Raw genomic sequence first — 19,474 nt, 5'->3', positions numbered from 1 at the left:
TGTATTTTTTAGGTTATCGTAGGAAAATGGGATCAACTCTCCCATTAAAAAATCACGTCTGATTAACTATACACCCCTTCTTGGAGTATCTTAAAATTCTGTCTCTTCTTTCTCCATTATATAGAGCTACGTCACTCTACAAACCTCCTCCAGCCCAAATCACATCTCTTTTTTCTGTATCTCATTTAACAAATTTTAACCCCTGATAAGATGATAAGACCAAAGTCGAAGCAATATTCTGAATTGTGAACCTACCTACCAAACTCAAATGTAGTGGCTATAACATGATGCTTCCAAAGAAGGAAATGCATTGGCTTTCATAGCTGTCATATTATATTGCCAAGTTCAAGTTACCTGTTTCCTCATTATCATCTTGGCTTTCTTCTTTTCTTTCTTTTTCTTTTTTGGTCATTTCTATTTTCTAAGTACTTTAAATGACTCTCAGATACATATCGGATCTAGTTTTTATACACCACTGATTTGGTACTTCTATTTTTCAGACTTATTTTTATCTTTCCTCTAGGAAACTGTACAATTTTTCAGCATTATCCAGTAATTCAGCTTTCACTTGTCAATTTAATTGCATTATATATTTCACAAGTTGTTAAAAAATTAACTGTAATAATAAAATGCTTTTCCTTACGTGCAACAGTTCTCTACAATGGCATATAATGGCAATCATTTATTATATCCTCTTATTTATAACTCTCCAGCTCTTTATATATGTAGTAATCACACTTGCAGCAATTTTTCCTGAAAAACTTTCTAAAATATTTCAATGATAACAGCATATAGGTTGGTAATCTATTACATAGAGATAATCTGCCATAATCTACTCATGGAGATTATAAGAAGATAGTCTTACAAATTACTCATATCAAATTTAGATGTAATAATGAGTTTTCACTCCCATTCTAAATCAACACGGGGACTATAAAGCAATACACATTTTGGCTGTTTTACCGAAACTGAAAGCTTACAATTTAAAATCATTTTAACATAAGTAAGAAAAATTTGGTAGATAACCAACTAAAGTGATAGTGATTTTTGTCAAATTAATTCAACATTTTATTATAATAATTAACATATATTTAACTGCATATCATATACTAGATATTTTACAATCTTAGATATAAGAAGAGAGGTTAAAATAACATTCATCGAATGATTTCTATTTATTCATTTAACAAATATTTTTTGAGTGCTTACCATGTGCCAGGTACTACAGGGGCTATCGATAGAGCAGTGAACCAAACCAACCAAACCAACCAAAGCCAATACCTGCCTTTACGGAGGCTTTCATTTGAATAAAGGGAGACAGATAGTAAACATAATAAATAAATACCTACTATGTTAGAAGACACATATTTCAGAAAAAAATTTTAAAAAGAGGATGATAAAAACTGCTAGAGGTGGGAGAGAAGGTCAGAATTTTAAACTAATTCTACTAACCAGTTACAATCTGGATGGAAAGTCTTCCTAAGAGCTAAATAATCATTAACAAAAAATGCTGGAGGCAGTCTTCAAGGGGCAGACAGTCTTTCAAGAGACACACACGATATAGAAGGGATGAGAATAGTGTAAGCAAAGAGGTGAGAGGAGAGGGTGGAGAAGAGTGAATCAACAGTGAACACAGGAATGGAGGAAGGGTGCCGGGGGGTGGGGTGGAGGTATGGGGCTGCACTGGCAGGACTGCTGAATGGCCAGCAAGGTGGTGGACAAATTAGAGTCACTAAAGGCATCAGGGCATAGGAGTGACATATAAAAGCAGTATGTGAAGACAGTTAACCTCACGACAACGTACAGTATGGTGGTGAGAAAGAAGATAGAATTTATCACCCTTGGCTTTTCAAAATTACCAAAAGCACAATAATGTTACTAAACATTCTCTCTCCTAAATGAAGGGATAAAAAGAATAGCATAAGCTTTCAAGTCCAAAACCTGGGAACATTTTAGAAAATAACTACTTACAAGAGAATTGCCTGAAAGATTAAAAAACTACCCCATAAATAATGACCACTAGACCAAACTTGTCTATAAATTAAGACTATACATATAGTGGACATTTTTAATTTAATTATTCTTCTTATTAAAAATATCATAGAAAAAGCTACCCAGAAGAAGTAAATAAGTATGTGGTCCTGCCGAAAGAGAAAGAAAACATATACACTGTAAACTCATAGTATACCATCAGTGGACATGAAAAACGCAAATCAACATTCCTCTCATGGAGATCTGTGATGCTTTGATGTTAATGTCCAAGACACCATATTCACATCATAAGATTTTTTTCCCCCTGATCAGTAGAGCCTGTTCAATTATAAAAGTTAAAGTCAAATTGATCAGGTTTTTAAAATTATAAATTTATTTTTGTAAAGTCCTCTATTACTCAAAACTCTGTTACTAAGGGAGCTATTCACTTTACAATCTTCCAAATAGAAACATTTTACTGTTAGTTTGTGTGACTATCTGCAGATTAACTGATAAAGATCAAAATGAGGTTTCTATAATTTTCACTCTTCTATAAACAATACCTATTTACACTTCAAACATAATTTTATCTTAAGTAACTGTATTAATGTCATGTGTAATATCCTAAGATAGAGAAACAATTTTTAACAGTCATGAATACTGATCTAATTATTTTCAGGGACAAGCATATATGTCACTATGTAGATATGAAAGTAACACCACAAAGCTGGACTTACATGGAAAAGAAAAAAAAAGCCAGTAAGGACAGCAATGACATAAATTGACTTCTTTAGCTAATGACCATAATCAGGTGAAGTGCTTTCAAAGTTACTTATATTTACTGAACTCTCACATAATAGGCTTTGCTCTTTAACATAGTAGATACACACCGTATCTACAAAACTGAAAGAAAATACATGTGAAATTTTATCTGACATTGTGAGTAGAAAGGGGCTTAATAAGTTCAAAGGCTATGAAAAAATCCGTAAGAGGAAAGATGGATACATTTGACAGACATAAAAACTTTAAATTTCTATAACCATACGCAAAGTAATGAATCCCAACTTATACATGCATCATATACAAACATTAACTCAAATTGGAGCAAAGACCTAAATGTAAAAACAAAAACTCTAAAACTTCTAGAAGAAAACATAGGAGAAAAATCTTTGTAACTTTGGGATAAACAAGGATTTCTTAGCAAGTACACAGAAACCATGAGCCATAAAAGAAAAAAAAGATAGATGAATTTAATCAAAATTTAAAACTTCTGCTCTTTGAGAGATACTGTTAAGAAAGTGAAAAGCCACAGACTGGGAGAAAACAATTGCAAATATATATCCCTCAATGACTGCTGTACAAAATATATTTAAAAATTCACAATCCAATGATAAGAAAACAACCCCATAAAAAAAAATATCCCAGAGATCTGAAGAGATACTCCCCCAAGAAGATAGACGAATGGCAAATAAGCACATAAAAAAGATGTCCAACATCATTCATTAGCCATTAGGGAAACAGAACTAAAAGCCAAGATGACAAGTGGCTGTACACCTATTAGACTAACAAAAATAAAAAGCATCACTAATACCTTGGGCTGGCCAGGATGTGGAGTGCTGGATTCCTTGTACATTCCTGGGAGGAATGTAAAATGGTACAGCCACTCTGGATAACAGTGTGGTGGTTTTGTACAATCTGAAACATATACTTAGCATATAACTCAGCAAGCCTACATGTAGGTGCTTTCCCCAGGAGAAATGAAAACATACATCTACACAAAAACCTGTACACAAATACTTAAAACCACTTTATTCATAATTGCCAAACACAGGAAACAATACGAAATTCATCAACCAGTCAATTGATAATGTAATACTATTTAGCAATGAAAAGGACTGAGCTACTAGTACATAGAACAACAAAGATGAATCACAAACCATATACTAAGTGAAAGAAGCCAGACTCAGAAGGCTACACACTCTGTGATTCCATTCATATGACCTTCTGGACACAGCAAACTATAAGAATAAGACAAAAAACCAGGGATTGCCAGGATTGCCAAGGGCTAAAGATAGGGGAGGGGACTGACTACAAAGGGGCAAGAAGGAGCTTTTGGAGGAGACGGCAATATTCTTTATCTTGAGTAAGGTGGTCATTATAAGACTGTATACATTTTGTCAAAACTCTGAACTGTCCATCTAAAATGGGTCAATTTTCTGTATAAAAACTGTATCTCAATAAATCTGACTAAAAGAAAATTTTAAACTTCCGTGGATCAAAAGTCATCTCACCCACACACACCAATAAGCTGAAATATATGTATTAGAGGGTTCAGATCCTCAATATATAAAGACCACTTTGAAACCAAAATAAGCATCCCAATGAGAAAAATGAGCAAAGGATATGAACAAATAATTGACAATAGAAGAATCTCGAATGGCCAATAAACAAATAAAAGATCAACTTCTCAAAAAATTATAATTAAGATAAAATATCAGTTTGTTAAAACTTTAAAAAAATAATTACCAGAATTGGAGAAGATAAAGGAAAATGAATATTTCTGAACATCCATATATTAGGATGATAATTTTGTTCAATATTTCTGGATGGCAATTTAGCAGCCTCAAGAATCTTTTAAAAGATGGTAGCATTTTATTCAGTTATTGTTCTTTAGGGATTTTTCCTAAAAAGAATAATTAAAAGGGAGAACCACAAATATTTATGCACAAAAATGTCGTGGAAGGTTTTTTTTTTTTAATAATAGTAAAAGAATATAAACAACCCATATGTCTACCAATGGAGAAACAACTAAATAAATATCAATACCCCATTCAAAAGAATATTATACATTCTATTATTTATTATATAAAGCAAAATCAAGTTGTCAAGGGAGAAATCAGAATATGAGGAAATGCTTATATATGTTGTCAAAGGGGAAAGCAGAAAATAAAATCACCTATACAATGCAATACCACCTTTGTTAACTATATGTACAAAACACTTAGGACATACACCAAAATGCTATATCTAGATGATTCTATATTTTTCAAAAGTTCTATAATAAACAATACTACTATAATAGTTTTTAAAAAGTTAATTTTTAACACAATGTTCCCACAGAATAAGTTATATTTGGTTAGATACTTCTGTAAATCAGCTTTTGATATACTTAGAAACTAATCTGGTCTCTGACAAACTGCTTTTAAAAACAACTAAGCTGGCAGACACACAATCTTAAAATCCAGTTTTCCTTAAAGTTGTAACAAAATGGAATGGTTTTCTTGTTTGTTAGTTTTGCGATAACTGGAGATAATGATCTGCTACTTTACTTGAAGTTCTACAGTTAAAATAAGTGGTCCTCAAACTCTGTGGGTCCAAATCATTGGTTGGTGACTAAGGAATCAATTTGGGGAATCATACCGTGAAAAACACCATTTATTTTTATTTATTTTTTTAAAAGATTTTATTTATTTATTTGCAAGAGAGAGCATGCGAGCACACAAGCAGGGGGAGTGGCAGGCAGAGGGAGGAGCAGACTCTCTGCTGAACAAGGAGCCCAATGCGGCCGGATCCCTGGACCCCGGGATTATGACCTGAGCTGAAGGCAGAGGCTTAACCAGCTGAGCCACCCAAGTGTCCCAAAAAGGCCATTTAAATCCTGGAATTTTTACACTCCTTAATGCCAAGAATCATATATTCCTTTCTTCTTCTTCTTTTTAGTTCTAGAACCTTGCCCAGAGCCTAGCACATAGTAGGAAGTCCCCAAATGTTTCAGTGAATAAAACTGATACAAGGTCAAACAGTGACGTGAAGTGAATTAGAGCTAAAAAAAAATGATCTTTGATTTTTTTTAATTTCAAACTACAGTTTGCCATTTCCAATAACACAGACAATTTCTATTGAGAAGTGCTAAATGTTTACTCGAAAACCTGAGTCCTCGATGGAATTTAGATGTCTAGCATTGCTTTATCATAAAGTCCAGTAATTAAATAAAAGATTGTTTTTGACTGGTAGAATCCAAAAATTAATACAATTTATGCAAGCTCAGATGCCCTCCTGCTTCTCTCCATATGTCCAGATTTATTTTGGAATGGCAGTGGGGTCTGAGTCAATGAGGAATATTAATAATAATGGAAAATATTACCTCCTCTCTCCTGCCTGTCATGGGATTTGATATTCTCACCTTGAGAATCTGTAAGGCAGATGAAGACAGAAACCTTGTTTGGCTCACCACATTATTATCCCCAGATCCCCCAATTATTAGCTTAATAAATAGATTATTCATGGTAAACTTTTAGTGTAGAAAAATGAGAACTATCTTCCACATTATTGTCAATGACCTGTAAGTGGGTATATCTCCTACTAAAGGCCACAAACTAAGCAGTTCTATAATAGGCTGGATTCGAATTAAGGAAATTTAGTCATTTTAACCAACCACTGGGATCATGGTTTGTAGGAGACCCTTTACAAGTATCCTACCCCCTCCCATTTATATTTATCTAAATGTGTATAGGAGCAAGTATTTTCCAGAATGATATTTTAAAAATTAATAAAAATAGAATGAAAGTACATGGCATTTGTTAAAGGGTAATAAAATAACTTCAGTCAATTGGCTAGTTCTACACCAGTAGATTTCTTTAAATAGTAATGAAATCATTGCTTTAAAAAAATCCATCATTATTAAAATAAAAAAAAAGTTGCCTCAGCCTCCACCAAAATTAGATTTGTAAGTTGCTGGTCATTCCTATAATTAAATCTATGTCACAAATTTGCAAGAAAAATGGTCACTGTGACTAATGTATTTACTTGCTACACAAGTCCCGTCAGACAACACAGACATAGCTAAAATGGAGTAGGTAAGGATTCTATACATTTTTATTAAGTAAAAAGACCATTTTTATTCACAATGACTGCACTTCAAATAAGAGTTTGTTTTAGAAACAAACCCAAATGTAGCTTTCACAGGGTTTTCCTACCTCAAGCATTACAGCCTATTTTTACCTCTACAAACATGTTTGGCACACATGCATAGTGCTTTTCTGAACAAATGTTATGTGTGAAAATAACTCTGAGGAAAGAAACAATAACGTGTTCAGGTTGCAAGAGTCCCTGATTCTGGGGGTTTCTTCATTTGACCTCCCCAGATGGCTTTAATACACCTCTGTGATGAAATGATTGAGAAATGACCTGAGAAAACAGTGCTGCCCGAAGTGGAAGTTAAAGCAAGATGACTTAAGGACACACGAGCAGAGAATTAGTGATAAAACTTGCTCTCTTTTCAATCTTTCAGATCGCAGGATTGTTCTTGGTTTGGTACCAGGGCTAATTTTACTTTTTATCAAAAGGAGGGCGGGCTTCAGACTGACAGCCCTGTGTAGGCAGCAGAGTTTAGCTACAAGTAAATAATAGATTTTTTCCATTTGATTTCATTTCGGTTACCTTCTATTACTAACAAGATTGTTTATGTGTTGATGTCAAGTTTTGCTTTAAATTCAAGTTAAATTTTACAAATGAGTTCCAGAGGTGGCAGGCTGGCTCAGTGGGTGGGGCATGTGACTCTAGATCTTGGGGTTGTGGGTTCGAACCCTATTTGGGTGTAGAGATTACTTTTTAAAAATTAAATCTTTAACAAAAACAGGGATTTTAAACTTAATAATACAAATGATATGTCAAGATGGCAAAAGTCATAAAGGGGCCTAAAATTTGGAAGATACTGCCTTGAAGGCAGTTCTTATCTTCCCTCTTTCTTAAATCTTTTATTGTTACTTTCTTCATCTATTTATGGTTTGCGTATTTTCTTCATAGAAAAGTGCCTTGAATCTAATGGATTCTGAGTATATGTGTGTTAATTTATATCCTATTTTTTCTATTTTTTTAAAAGATTTTATTTATTTATTTGACAGAGATAGAGACAGCCAGCGAAAGAGGGAACACAAGCAGGGGGAGTGGGAGAGGAAGAAGCAGGCTCATAGCGGAGGAGCCTGATGTGGGGCTCGATCCCATAATGCCAGGATCACGCCCTGAGCCGAAGGCAGACGCTTAACCGCTGTGCCACCCAGGCGCCCCCCTATTTTTTCTATTTTGTGCCATACTGCTAATTGAATCAACTGTATTTTGTTTTTTAAAGAATAAGTAGTCTGTTCTCAGCAATCCAGCTTTTCTGATATTCATTTGCCCATGATGGGTTCCATTTTATAAAGGAAGAAACCAGTTTCTTGATGATGGGTTCCATTTTATAAAGGAAGAAACCAGTTTCCCATTGTCTGAACATAGTTCATGAGGTATTTTAAAGCCCAAAATAGGTTATTTTAAATCCTGGTTTTATCAAGGCCTTAGCAGTAAAGGGTGAACTTGAAATAACATCCTATAAGGTTGTACCGAAAACTGCTTAAAAACTCAGTGTTTTTGTTTTTGTTTTTTTGGCATGTAAACTCAATGAAAATAAAAACCTGTTTTGTAAGTGAGTCATGAACTTTTAAGGGAAAACCAAGAGCTCAACTGAGTAATTTGGTTTGGTTAAGATTTTAAGCAAGCTAAGAAAAAAAAAATCAGCATAGTTTTCAGGGTTACACAAAATGAGTATTCCATAAACATAAATGAAATTAAAAATTGACATCCTAGATTTAGGTGAAAAGAAAACTAATGTAACAATTGAGTCTTCTCTGGTTACAACCCTTAACCCTCCTCATTAATGTCTGAGATTCTTGCTCCGATTTTTAAAAAGCAGTGTTGCACAGCAATCAATGGATAACGAAGTAAATGTGCTCCCTCTTTGACCATGCTAAGCGTGGTTAAGCACATTTTTGTACAAGAAATGAAGAATAAAACAGGGTGGTAAATATACATCCTAAGTTATTAAAACATGACATTTGTGTTCGGAATTTCTTTTCTTTCAACAATTATAACAGTATCAGTAACTATTCAAATCTTACTACAAAGCCGGGTAGTAATGGCGGACAAGCCAAAGCAAAGACGGAAGACAGAACAACAATAGGATAAGGGAAGAAAAATATGTTCCGGCTAGTTCTTCCACTTAAGGCAAGGAGTTCCTTTTAATCCTTATTCATCTTAGAATAGCTTTTGCTGGTTCCAGCAATGACTATTTGAAAAGAATTAAGTAAAATAAGGCCATTTCTTGATACTTTAAATGAAGAGATTTAAAAAGTAAATAGTAACCTACAGATATTTCTTAGACTTGGTGTTATGCATTCCCGGAGATGATTTCACTTTTCTTGTAACTCTTTGGTAATGTTTCAGAAATCCTTGCACTTACGAATTGCTATAATGTTGTGTCACACAGTTATTAGCAGCTCAATTTGGCACCATCAACTTTGTCACTCACCAGGATTTCCTCAGGAACTTAGGAAGGGCCTAAAAATAAAAAGTTCTACCTTTTCCTTTTAAACCTTAACCTGTAATTCTTGAAGACATGCAGTCACTGAATTCAGTCTCCAAATCAAAAATGCCAAAATACAACAAAACATGTGATCAAAGTTTTTTTCAGTACATTTACATTAAAGAGAGGATTTTTCAATTGGAAATTTTTTTTTTGAAGATTTTATTTATTTATATGACAGAGGGAGTGAGAGAGCACAAGCAGGGGGAGCAGCAGAGGGAGAGCGAGAAGCAGGAGCAGGCATTCTGCTGAGCAAAGAGCCCAATGCGGGGCTCAATCCCAGGAGCCTGAGATCATGACCTGAGCTGAAGGCAGACCTTTAACTATCTGAGCTACCCAGGCGCCCCTGGAATTGTTTTAAAAGTTGCCAATATCTTTTTTTTTTTTTTAATCTTTCTTTTGGTGAGGAAGCAACACATGAGATGGCTGAACTTGAAATGCCTGGCTTTACATAGAAAAAAATAGATATATATATAAATTTTGATAACATTGTAGTTATTCAGAGTGGTGACTATCAAATTTTATTAAAATCTCATCAAGTGGGAAATCTTAAAACACCTATTATGCTCCACAATTATTGTAAACAGAGCAATTTAAATGAGAGGAGGAGATAATGACATTAACTTCTTAACTTAAAGCAATCCTCTGTGGCATGATTTTAAAATATTCTCTTGGCCTGAAATTTATGCAAATTGAATTCATCTATCATTGGTTATTACCAGCCAAGCTACATCTTAAAAACAACAACAACACAGTTCTCTGTAACAATTAGTTCTTAAAAACACTGTGTTTTAATTAGACCTGGGACATTATTAAACTAGCTATAAATATGTACAGTATTTTATTTGGTATACCCAGATGTCTAAAAATCAACAAAAATGCCCTCAGAGTTCTTTCTTCAAAAATTCTTCTAATAAAGGCTTTCATTCAAAGTTTTAATGTAATCTGAAGCAAATACCCTTTTCAAATTCCATTATGCAAATACAAAAGAAATGGTCACTTATAACCAGAGTATAATCATTAGTCAGAGATAACCAATTCTTCATTTTATGGGTGTCCATGGCCACACAGAAAAATTCATGGCACAGCTTGGACAAAACTTAGATCACAAGTATTTTATAAAGATTATCCCATTTAATTCTCACCACATCAATGTATAGTTGAGGTACATCTACTCCATTTTATGGATAGAGAAGGTCATGTGATTAGACTAGTAATTCAGTCAAGTAAGGATTTAAATCAAGCCAATTTGATTCCAGAAACCATACTACTACCCCTAATCCTAAATTTTAAGAATAAGTGAGTATTTTCCATTCATAAAGAAAATTCCAAAAACACTCTAACAAGTACCACCCTTTAAGAATAATAAAATAAGAAATAAGAAGTGTTGGCAAGGATGTGGACAAAATGGAACACTCTTGCACTATTGGTGGGAATGCAAACTGGTGCAGCCACTCTGGCAAACAGTATGGAGGTTCCTCAAAAAGTTAAAAATAGAGCTACCCTACAATCCAGTAATCACACTAACGGGTATTTACCCAAAGAATACAAAAACACTAATTCAGAGGGATACATGCACCCCTATGCTTATACCAGCATTATTTATTATAGCTAAATTACAGAAGCAGCCCAAGTGTCCATTGATAGATGAATGGATAAAGAAGATGTGATGTATATGTACAGTGGAATATTATTCAGCCATAAAAAAGAATGAAATCTTGCCATTCGCAACGACATGGCTGGAGCTAGAGAGTAGTATAGTAAGTGAAATAAGTCTGTCAGAGAAAGACAAATACCATATGATTTCAGTCATCTGTGGAATTGAAGAAACAAAACAAATGAGCAAAGGGAAAAAGAGAGAAAGAGACAAACTAAGAAACAGACTCAACTATAGAGAACAAACCAAGTTACCAGAGGAAAGGGTGGGTGGGGGATGGGTGAAAAAGGTGATGGAGATTAAGGAGGGCACTTGCGATGAGCACCGGGTGATGTGTGGAAGTGCTAAATCACTATATTGTATGCCTGAAAATAATACAACACTCCATGTTAACTACACTGGAATTAGAAAAAAAAAACTTAATAAATTTTTTTAAAAAGTAAATTAAGTGAAAAAATTTTTTTAAAAAATAACAAAATAAAACCTGAAGGTTATAATTTGGAATTTCCTTCCTCCAAAATAAGTCCTTTTCCCAAGCCCAACTCAAACACCAACTTCTCCCTAAAGCCTTCTCATATCATTCAACTAAGATTAATCTCTTTTTAAACTCTTGGCAATTGCTGTACACTGCCCATAGGCAGAAAGTGCTAGCTGTCTTTCTTTCAACATCCATTCTCTTCTTTCTTAGTAACAGAAACCCAATTTTTAGCTCTTAGCAAATTGCCACATGTCCCAGCCTCTCCATTGGCTAAGTATGATTCTATGAGTAAGTTCTACTATAAAATATTATTGCAAGTATACTGCTGGAATTTCAGGAGTGCTGTTTAAGGAAAGCAAACTTAGATTTTAGGAGAGCTCCTCTGTGCTTTCCCAAAGTAAAGACTTCACTATCCAGGTATCTTTTTGGCTGGAGCTCCAGCAGCTGTCTTGGACACTGAGGCAAACTTGAGGAAGGAAATTGCATGCTGCAGAGGATGGAAGAGAAAGACAGGTATATCTGTCCACAATGAGACCATGAAGCCACCATAGGTGGTAGCTTCCTTCCAGGTTTTAGATAACTGAAAAATAAACCTTTATCCTGTATATGCCACAATTATTATTTTTTATCTTCAATAATCTGAACCTAATTCTAACTGGTTTAGCCCAGACTCATACATAGTCCATAATCTAAGGATTATTGTAACCATGATGAAGAGGGGGGAAAAAAGAAAGAGAATTACTATTTCTTATAACCCTGGAACAAAACGTCTCCAATGATCATTTTCATTCTCAAATGCTTTTCAGTAGTTTCCAACTTTGGGACAGAAAAAGGAGGGAACAGGAGAGGAAGAAAAAATGGAAAATGACACTTCTGCCTCTCTGCCAGTTCCTCTTCTTTCTTCTCCACTAGCTAAGTCCTACCATACTTCAAGGCCCAGCTCAGTGAAATTGCTTCTGTCTGACTTTTGATTTGAGTGCCTATCTCCTGTGCCATCTGACAATCATACGTCATCTAGTAACATCTTTTGTGTGACTTGTTAACTTTTACATTGTATTTCTTATTCTGTGTGTCATCTCCACAACACAGTGGGACCTACATCCTATTCCTTGTACCCTCCACACTATTAGAAAACTACCTCTGTGTGGTAGGAGATCAATACTTTGGATTACTTGAGTTAAGATAAGAAAAAAGACAAAAAGAGGAAAAAGAGCAGGAGACTAAGAGTGAGAAAGAACAACTTCTTAGAAGCAAAAGAGCATAAAAAAAAATCCTAAAGAATCCCTAGAACAAGTTTTACTTCCCTGGACCTTACAAAGAATCAGGCCTGGTAGAATAAGTATTCTGATGTGTTCATTGTTCAAACTATCAGTGCAAAACTCAAACTATACTTAGCGAGTTATCCTCCAACTAAGGGACAGTGCATTTTGCTTCAGTTACTCAGACAATTGCTCAGACTATTTTCTCAATAACTGTAGACATTTTAAAGAGTAAGAGATCTACCTTAGAAACCATGTTTTGATAGTAGACGTATAGGATTCCAAACCTATATTTAAAAAAAAAAAAAACTGGCTTCCAGTAAGGTCATATTTTACAGATATTATTTTGTCAATTTGTGACAACATATGGAAAATAATATTTAGATGAAAAAACGATTTCACAAAATATTACTGAGTCTGAAATAAGCAGCTCAAGAGCTCATTTTCATCAAATAAACACTATTAGCTCTCTTCTAAAACCCAGTAATAATACAGCATGGAAAATAACATTACTATTCTTTAAAAATAAGATATACTCTAAGCATGTATTTTGTAGGAGCTACATCATTTAAAAGGTCTATAACATTGGGACCTTAGAAGCCATGAGCACTACATAGAATTAACATTACGTAAAATACATTAAAAAGCTTCAGCCACTTTCAAATACATACAATCGTAAGTGACACAGAGAACATTTTAAACAGAAGTAATTAATATTGTGCTTAGATTCATGAACTATGTTATACCTCACTGATTTTATTCTCAATTATCACTGTACTTCATACCTGCCGATGAATTATGTACCTAAAAATACAATACTCCAATTTATTTTCACGAATTTGGTGAAGTGTTAGGGAGGGTATAAATAAAAATATTCAACTAACAGAAAACTCCATTTCTTTCTCATTCTTTCATAACACAAACCAAGTCTTTGTTACATTACTTAAAGAAGATTGAAAATGCTAAAATAGTATTGTCCTTATAATTATATTGGCTCTACTTATGAACACTGAACTATTTTTTAACCTTATACAATTTATAGTTCACATGTCAAAAAAATATTACATTTTCTTGCAGATTACTCAGTTATTTCATTTCAAATTTTTTTCACACAGATTTCTCAGAAGCATCCATGACAGTGGCTTCTTTGACAGTGAAAGGTACAAAATAAATGACATGTCAACAAGTAAATTAGCATTCCCTTTCTGACCAGCTGGGTCATGTTTCCTTTTCAAAATCCTCAGTCCCATGATACAAAATCATAATAATCTAAAAGACCTCATTAAATGATCAATATATTGACATAACTTCTATAAGGAGACACACAGTGTTTTAATTGATTCTTTGAATCCATTAAATGGAATATTAAACCCCAAACCTCCAAATTATATTGTAAGAGAACATTTCCTTTATTTATCAACTAATTTTTCAGAGTATGGTTAACGGAAAAGATTCAAGAACTTTTATACTCAACTAAATGGTAAAAGAAGTCCAATTTTCACTAAACCTTTCATACAAACAACATCACAACAAAAGTTATAATAGACAAGTTAAACCATGTTTACTTACCAAAAAACTTCCAAAGGCTGAATTAAATATTGCAGCTGCCTATAAAGAAAATAAATGGGGGAAAAAACTCACTGAAAGTAAATAGAAAAAGGAAAAGCAAAGATTATCATTCTCCCAACCCCCACTATTCAAAACCTTAAAACATTGACTCTATAAAGCAAAGTTAGTCACTGCTTACAAAAATCGCCAGTGGCCTGTACTTTACTAAGACAGATGAGCTGCAGCTTAGGAATTCATAAATAATGGGTCTCAAAAGCAAGCAGAAAAGGCCTGCCATGAGATGCTTTGAACCTGTATGACAGTACCAAAGAATCATCACCAATAGTAAACGGAAACCTTGTTATTATTGATTTTGCTACTAGACTTAAAAAAGAGGTTGATTTATTCATCAAAACTTTTTTTCTTTTTACCTGGAAAAGAAATACCAGAATTGTAAAGCAAACATTGAGTACTCTGCATCAGGGAGCTTTATGAGCTAAGCCCACAAAGTGAGATCTGTTGTTCCCATACAACACACATTAGAATATGAAGAACGCTGCTAAGACGATGGCAGTCTCGGCTATACCATTAATTCTAAAGTAAAACAAGCAAGAAAAACTTCCACTTGGTGTTCAAAATTCAAAGAAGAAATATTTGACTTTGTGCTTACCTAAATATCCAGGGAATACATAGCAGATATAATATACAGTTCTTAACTTTAAATCAATCGCTATATTCCATGAAGCTACACCTGAATCCTGAAAGCTTCTCACATTACCCAAAAAGGATAAAATTTGATGGGCGGGGCGGGGAGGAGAAGGAGAAAGAAAAAGTAATAAAAGGCAAAAGGAGGGGTAGAGAAAACCTATTGACATCTCCTGTAGATCCAGAGCAGAATTAAATTAATCATCACGGACATTAGCAGCCACGTCGTAGTAAGAAAAGGATGTCAGTTTAGCAAGTTTGAATAAAGTTCAAAGCCAGGCTTAGAGCTGTAGCTGAAAATGCCTTCTGCTCCAGAAGAGGATGCAATGAGAGTGCATGGGTAATGAGATCCCTGGCTCCAGAGAGCTTAGCTCTCCTATTCAAGTTCATAATTAATTCAAAGCTTTGATAATTTCATTAGATTTCTCCTTTGCTGGCCCTATCAATAAAAGATGGCACTGGACCACAGCTCCTCTGCGGCATAGACACGGGCACAGGCACAGACCAGGGAAACCTCTGCTTCCTGACAGGGACGATGGCATATGGTGTTCTGTGTTGTACAGGGAGTCGTGGAAAAAAAAAAAAAAGATTTGGCTAAATAAAACATTACAGATGACAACCGTAAACTATAGCAACATATTTAACCCATCTTCCTGGAATTCCATTACGGATGATTCAGGAAAAAGTTTTATGTGTGGAGAAAAAGAAGTAAAACTGTATAAAATAAATGAGTTGTGCTAAGATCAACTGGAAACACTGCCTTCCTTCCTACAAAAAAACAAAAACAAAAAACAAAAATGCACCTTCCCCACAAACACTGTTTATTTCTAAGCCCTACTTTGTGTTCAAAATGGATTGATCTCCTCTTAGTAAAGGAATGAGGTATTCCCCTTTGAGCTCCTCTCTTCCAAATATTCTTTCTTTCCAGTGCCTTTCACCAACCTGTTTCAACTTCAACGTAACTAACGGTTTGGGCTAGCATTTAAAAAAACATGGATCGTTAGAAGTAAAAAGACTCAGAAGTCAAAGCAAAATAAGTGAACTACCACTCATCAGATCAAATCACCATTCTCCCACTCCACCCCGTTCTCTTTTTTTAACCCAAACACAGGCAACATATTTTAGGGGGACTGGCATTTTATAAAAACGATGGTGATGACAGGGACAGGCTATCTCAGGTAGCCGAAGACGCGGCAGGCCAACTTCTTAGTTGTTCTTCCGCCAGTGCTGATGAATGTGAACTCACTCACCTATCACTCGGTGCTCCCAAGCAGAGCTCTGGCAATCATTTGTGAAACGGCTGATTAAGGTTCTGGGTGTTCTGAAGAACCGTGTGAAATCGGACCCTGAACCAAGGATCTCAGGCTCAACAATAACAAATAATTAAGCTAATAGTTGACTTAATTCTGCTTTTGCATAATATAAGGGAATTATGTTTTTCAGAGTTCCAAAGAGTGATGATAAATGTTTAGAGAGCATTTAATTGATACATAAAAGGCATGCATGTCTTCAGACTTCAGGAGGAATTTCCAGCTCTCAACACAATGTACAAGGCCCTCTGTGAACAGGTCTCCGTCCATCTTATTTCTTGCCTCCAGTTTTATACTCTGACAACACTACGCTACTTGCGATTCCTCAAACTCATTGTGCTGTTGATTACCTTTGTTCCCTGGTCTGGAATGCCCTTCTCCCTTCCTCTACCTAGGTAATTCCTACTTATCTTAGCAACTCCTTCCAAGAAGCTTTTGATCACCTCCTCCCACATGCATCCATCTATACGCCTCCGGGGAACTGAGTGTCCCCACGCCTGCTGCTTGACATCTTGAGCATACCGTGGCACTTGTCACACTACTGAAATGACCTATCTACACCCCTCCTTGCCCCACTAGAAATTAAGTCTTCTGAGGAAGGGATTTGATGAAGCTCTTACTAGGTACCTACATGTTTATTAATTGAATAGCTGAAATGAATAAGATTCCCAGAAATGTCCAAAGTCTTCCTCTCCTACTAAGTTATGCTATGTGTTTGGCAGAATCCAAGGATTGGCAGAAGACTGGATCTGACACCTGGGTCCACGGGGAAGCGACAGCGATGGCGGATGAAGACTTCAGTCGCAACTCAATGTGAGCATCTCTTTCACAAAATCTTGTTTTACTCCCCGTAGCCTCCCTATTATGATACAGTTACATACAGTTACATAAATATGTTTAAATAATGTTTTAAAGTTTACTACTGCTATGTAGCAACAGAGTCAGTTAAAATAAAACCTAGAATTACCAAGGAATACTCTGAAGCCATTAAAAAGAGGATGATCTGTATCTACCAATATGAAAGCTGGCTAAGATATTTAAAGTTGAAAAAGCAAGTTTTGAAACTGTTTTTTCCCACACCATCAAGCAGCTGGGTGTCCTACAATTCAACTCAATTCTGGCCCTGTCTACCTGAAACCAGTGTCAGATCCCACAGCTGAAGGGCTCAGTCCCACCAGACTGTCCCCACTGCAGATGCCCATCACAAAGGCCAGGTTGTCATCACCTGTGCTTCCAATAGACTGGCTATAAATCAGAGGTTCCTACAACCCTGTCCTCGAGTTTGATTAATTTGCTAGAGCAGTTCACAGAACTGAGAAAACCAGTTTTATTCACTCGATTCCCACTTTACTATGAAAAGGCTCTATAGGAACAGATGGAAGAGATGCCCAGGGCAAGGTATGGGGAGAGGGCACGGGGCTCCCCAGGCTCTCTCCAGGTGTGACACACTCTCAGCAGCTCCACATGTTTGCCAACCCAGAAGCTCTCCCAAACAGTCCTTTTGGGGTTTTACAGAGGCTCCATTAAACAAGTATGATTGATTAAATCATTGGCCGTTGGTGACTGAACTCTATCTCCAGCCCTTTCTCCTCCCCAGAGGTATGGTAGTTGGACCAAAAATTCTAGCCCTTTAATCTCCTGTTGGTTCCCCTGGTAACCAGCCCCATCCTTAAGTGAGCTAGGGGGCTTTCTGGAATTTGCCTAATTAACATGACAAAAGACCATTTTTATAGCTTTCCTCACTTAGGAAATTCCAAGGGTTTTAGGAGCTCTGCGCCAGAAACTGGGACAAAGACCAAAAATATACTTATTATAAATCACAATATCACATTCCTATTGTGCAAACAGGTACATACACGTGTATATATACATAGATAAGTATTAAAAAAACCACTATCTTTTCTGTGACCCAAGGGATCACCAAAAAAAAACCCTAATATGGTTAAACTTGTTGAAAGGGATTGTGTGGGGGTCATTTTTATTTTTCATTTTGCTTCATCTTGTTTGGCTTTTGTTTTTAACATGTTACTTTTTTATATTTCAACAAAGGGCATCTGGGCACGGAGATGTTGAGCCATTTATTGCTTGCGTTTTGAATCCCTTTGTGTTATAAATGTAAGAAACATTTTATCTTAAAATAAAATTAAGATTTCAATCTCTACTTTGCACGCTCACGATCTCTCTTGGCTGCCTGACAAGGTGGAGGTTTTCGCCCGCTGGAGCCCACATCACGGTGCTGGGGGCACAAGAAGCTACAGGAGGAAAAGAGGGCATCTTTCAAGAATTTCTGTAGCACGTGAATACTGGTGATGAAAATAGACCAAAACTCACCATTATTCTTGTATAAAACAAACATGGCTACAGAGAATGAACTGAGATCAAACATGAGCCACCCAGAACACTTTGCTCTGAAGGTAGGACCCTTTAGGTTATACAACAGACTTTCTCAGGATATGTTCCCTCTCTCTTGCCTTCTAGAAGCCATACCTGACAGAGTCCACCGATTTTTAAACATAGCATTTCATTTGTTATTACCGTTTTTGCTAGAAACAATTCAATTACCCATTCTCTGTCTATAACGCTCCATTACAAGAATTTTTGTGACTGGTACAAGATTATGTCCTCAGTGCCTAGAACAGCACCTCGCTTGTGGTAGAACCTCAACAAATATTACTGAGTCAAACAACAAAGGAATGAATACTGATGCTAACTGAATGCCCTGCACAGTGATGTTTTCATTATCAACTCATGAATCCCATCCGTAAAGCATATACCTTGGTGTAATCACATTTGATGGATAATTAGATCAAGGCTAACTGAAAAAAGTTCATTATTGAGGTGTTTTTTTTAATACTAAGTAGACTGACTTTCTTTATATTACACATTTTTAGATAATATATTGCTTTTAGTACCTGCCCAGTTTTACCCAATATATGGTATTTTGTTAATGTTTCATTATATGTTGTACAGCACGTCTTTAGTAAATTATTTTTGGAAAATTGAGTAAGTTCAAGAACAAATTAATTTCTTTATAACCTACTTGAAGTTATTTGAAACAAAAAGGTAAATTTAAAAAAAAAATACCCTGAAAACAATGGGGACAGAGAGTTCTCTAACTCATAAAAGGAAGCTCTGCCACTGCCGAATGTC

General features: G+C 35.4%; 1 protein-coding gene across 5 annotated transcripts in view; it reads right to left on the bottom strand.

The window, feature by feature from the left end:
• The window catches only part of SLC10A7 (solute carrier family 10 member 7), a 260,057-nt gene that overhangs the window by 173,748 nt on the left and 66,835 nt on the right, over positions 1-19,474 (bottom strand). For 2 of the 5 annotated variants that reach the window (XM_034661551.1, XM_002916240.4), the window contains exon 5: positions 14,331-14,369. The exons of 2 other annotated variants lie outside the window; for them this stretch is intronic. In XM_034661551.1, coding sequence (XP_034517442.1) covers positions 14,331-14,369 — 39 coding nt within the window. Of the gene's footprint in view, positions 1-5,001; positions 6,164-14,330; positions 14,370-19,474 lie in introns of those variants that run through there. One more of the 5 variants, XM_034661554.1, reaches the window with a different exon arrangement.

Source organism: Ailuropoda melanoleuca, chromosome 5 (genome assembly GCF_002007445.2).
Source record: "Ailuropoda melanoleuca isolate Jingjing chromosome 5, ASM200744v2, whole genome shotgun sequence".
Taxonomy (NCBI): Eukaryota; Metazoa; Chordata; class Mammalia; order Carnivora; family Ursidae; genus Ailuropoda; species Ailuropoda melanoleuca.
The sequence above is the reverse complement of the archived record's forward strand: the minus strand, read 5'-3'. Positions and strand labels throughout refer to the sequence as shown.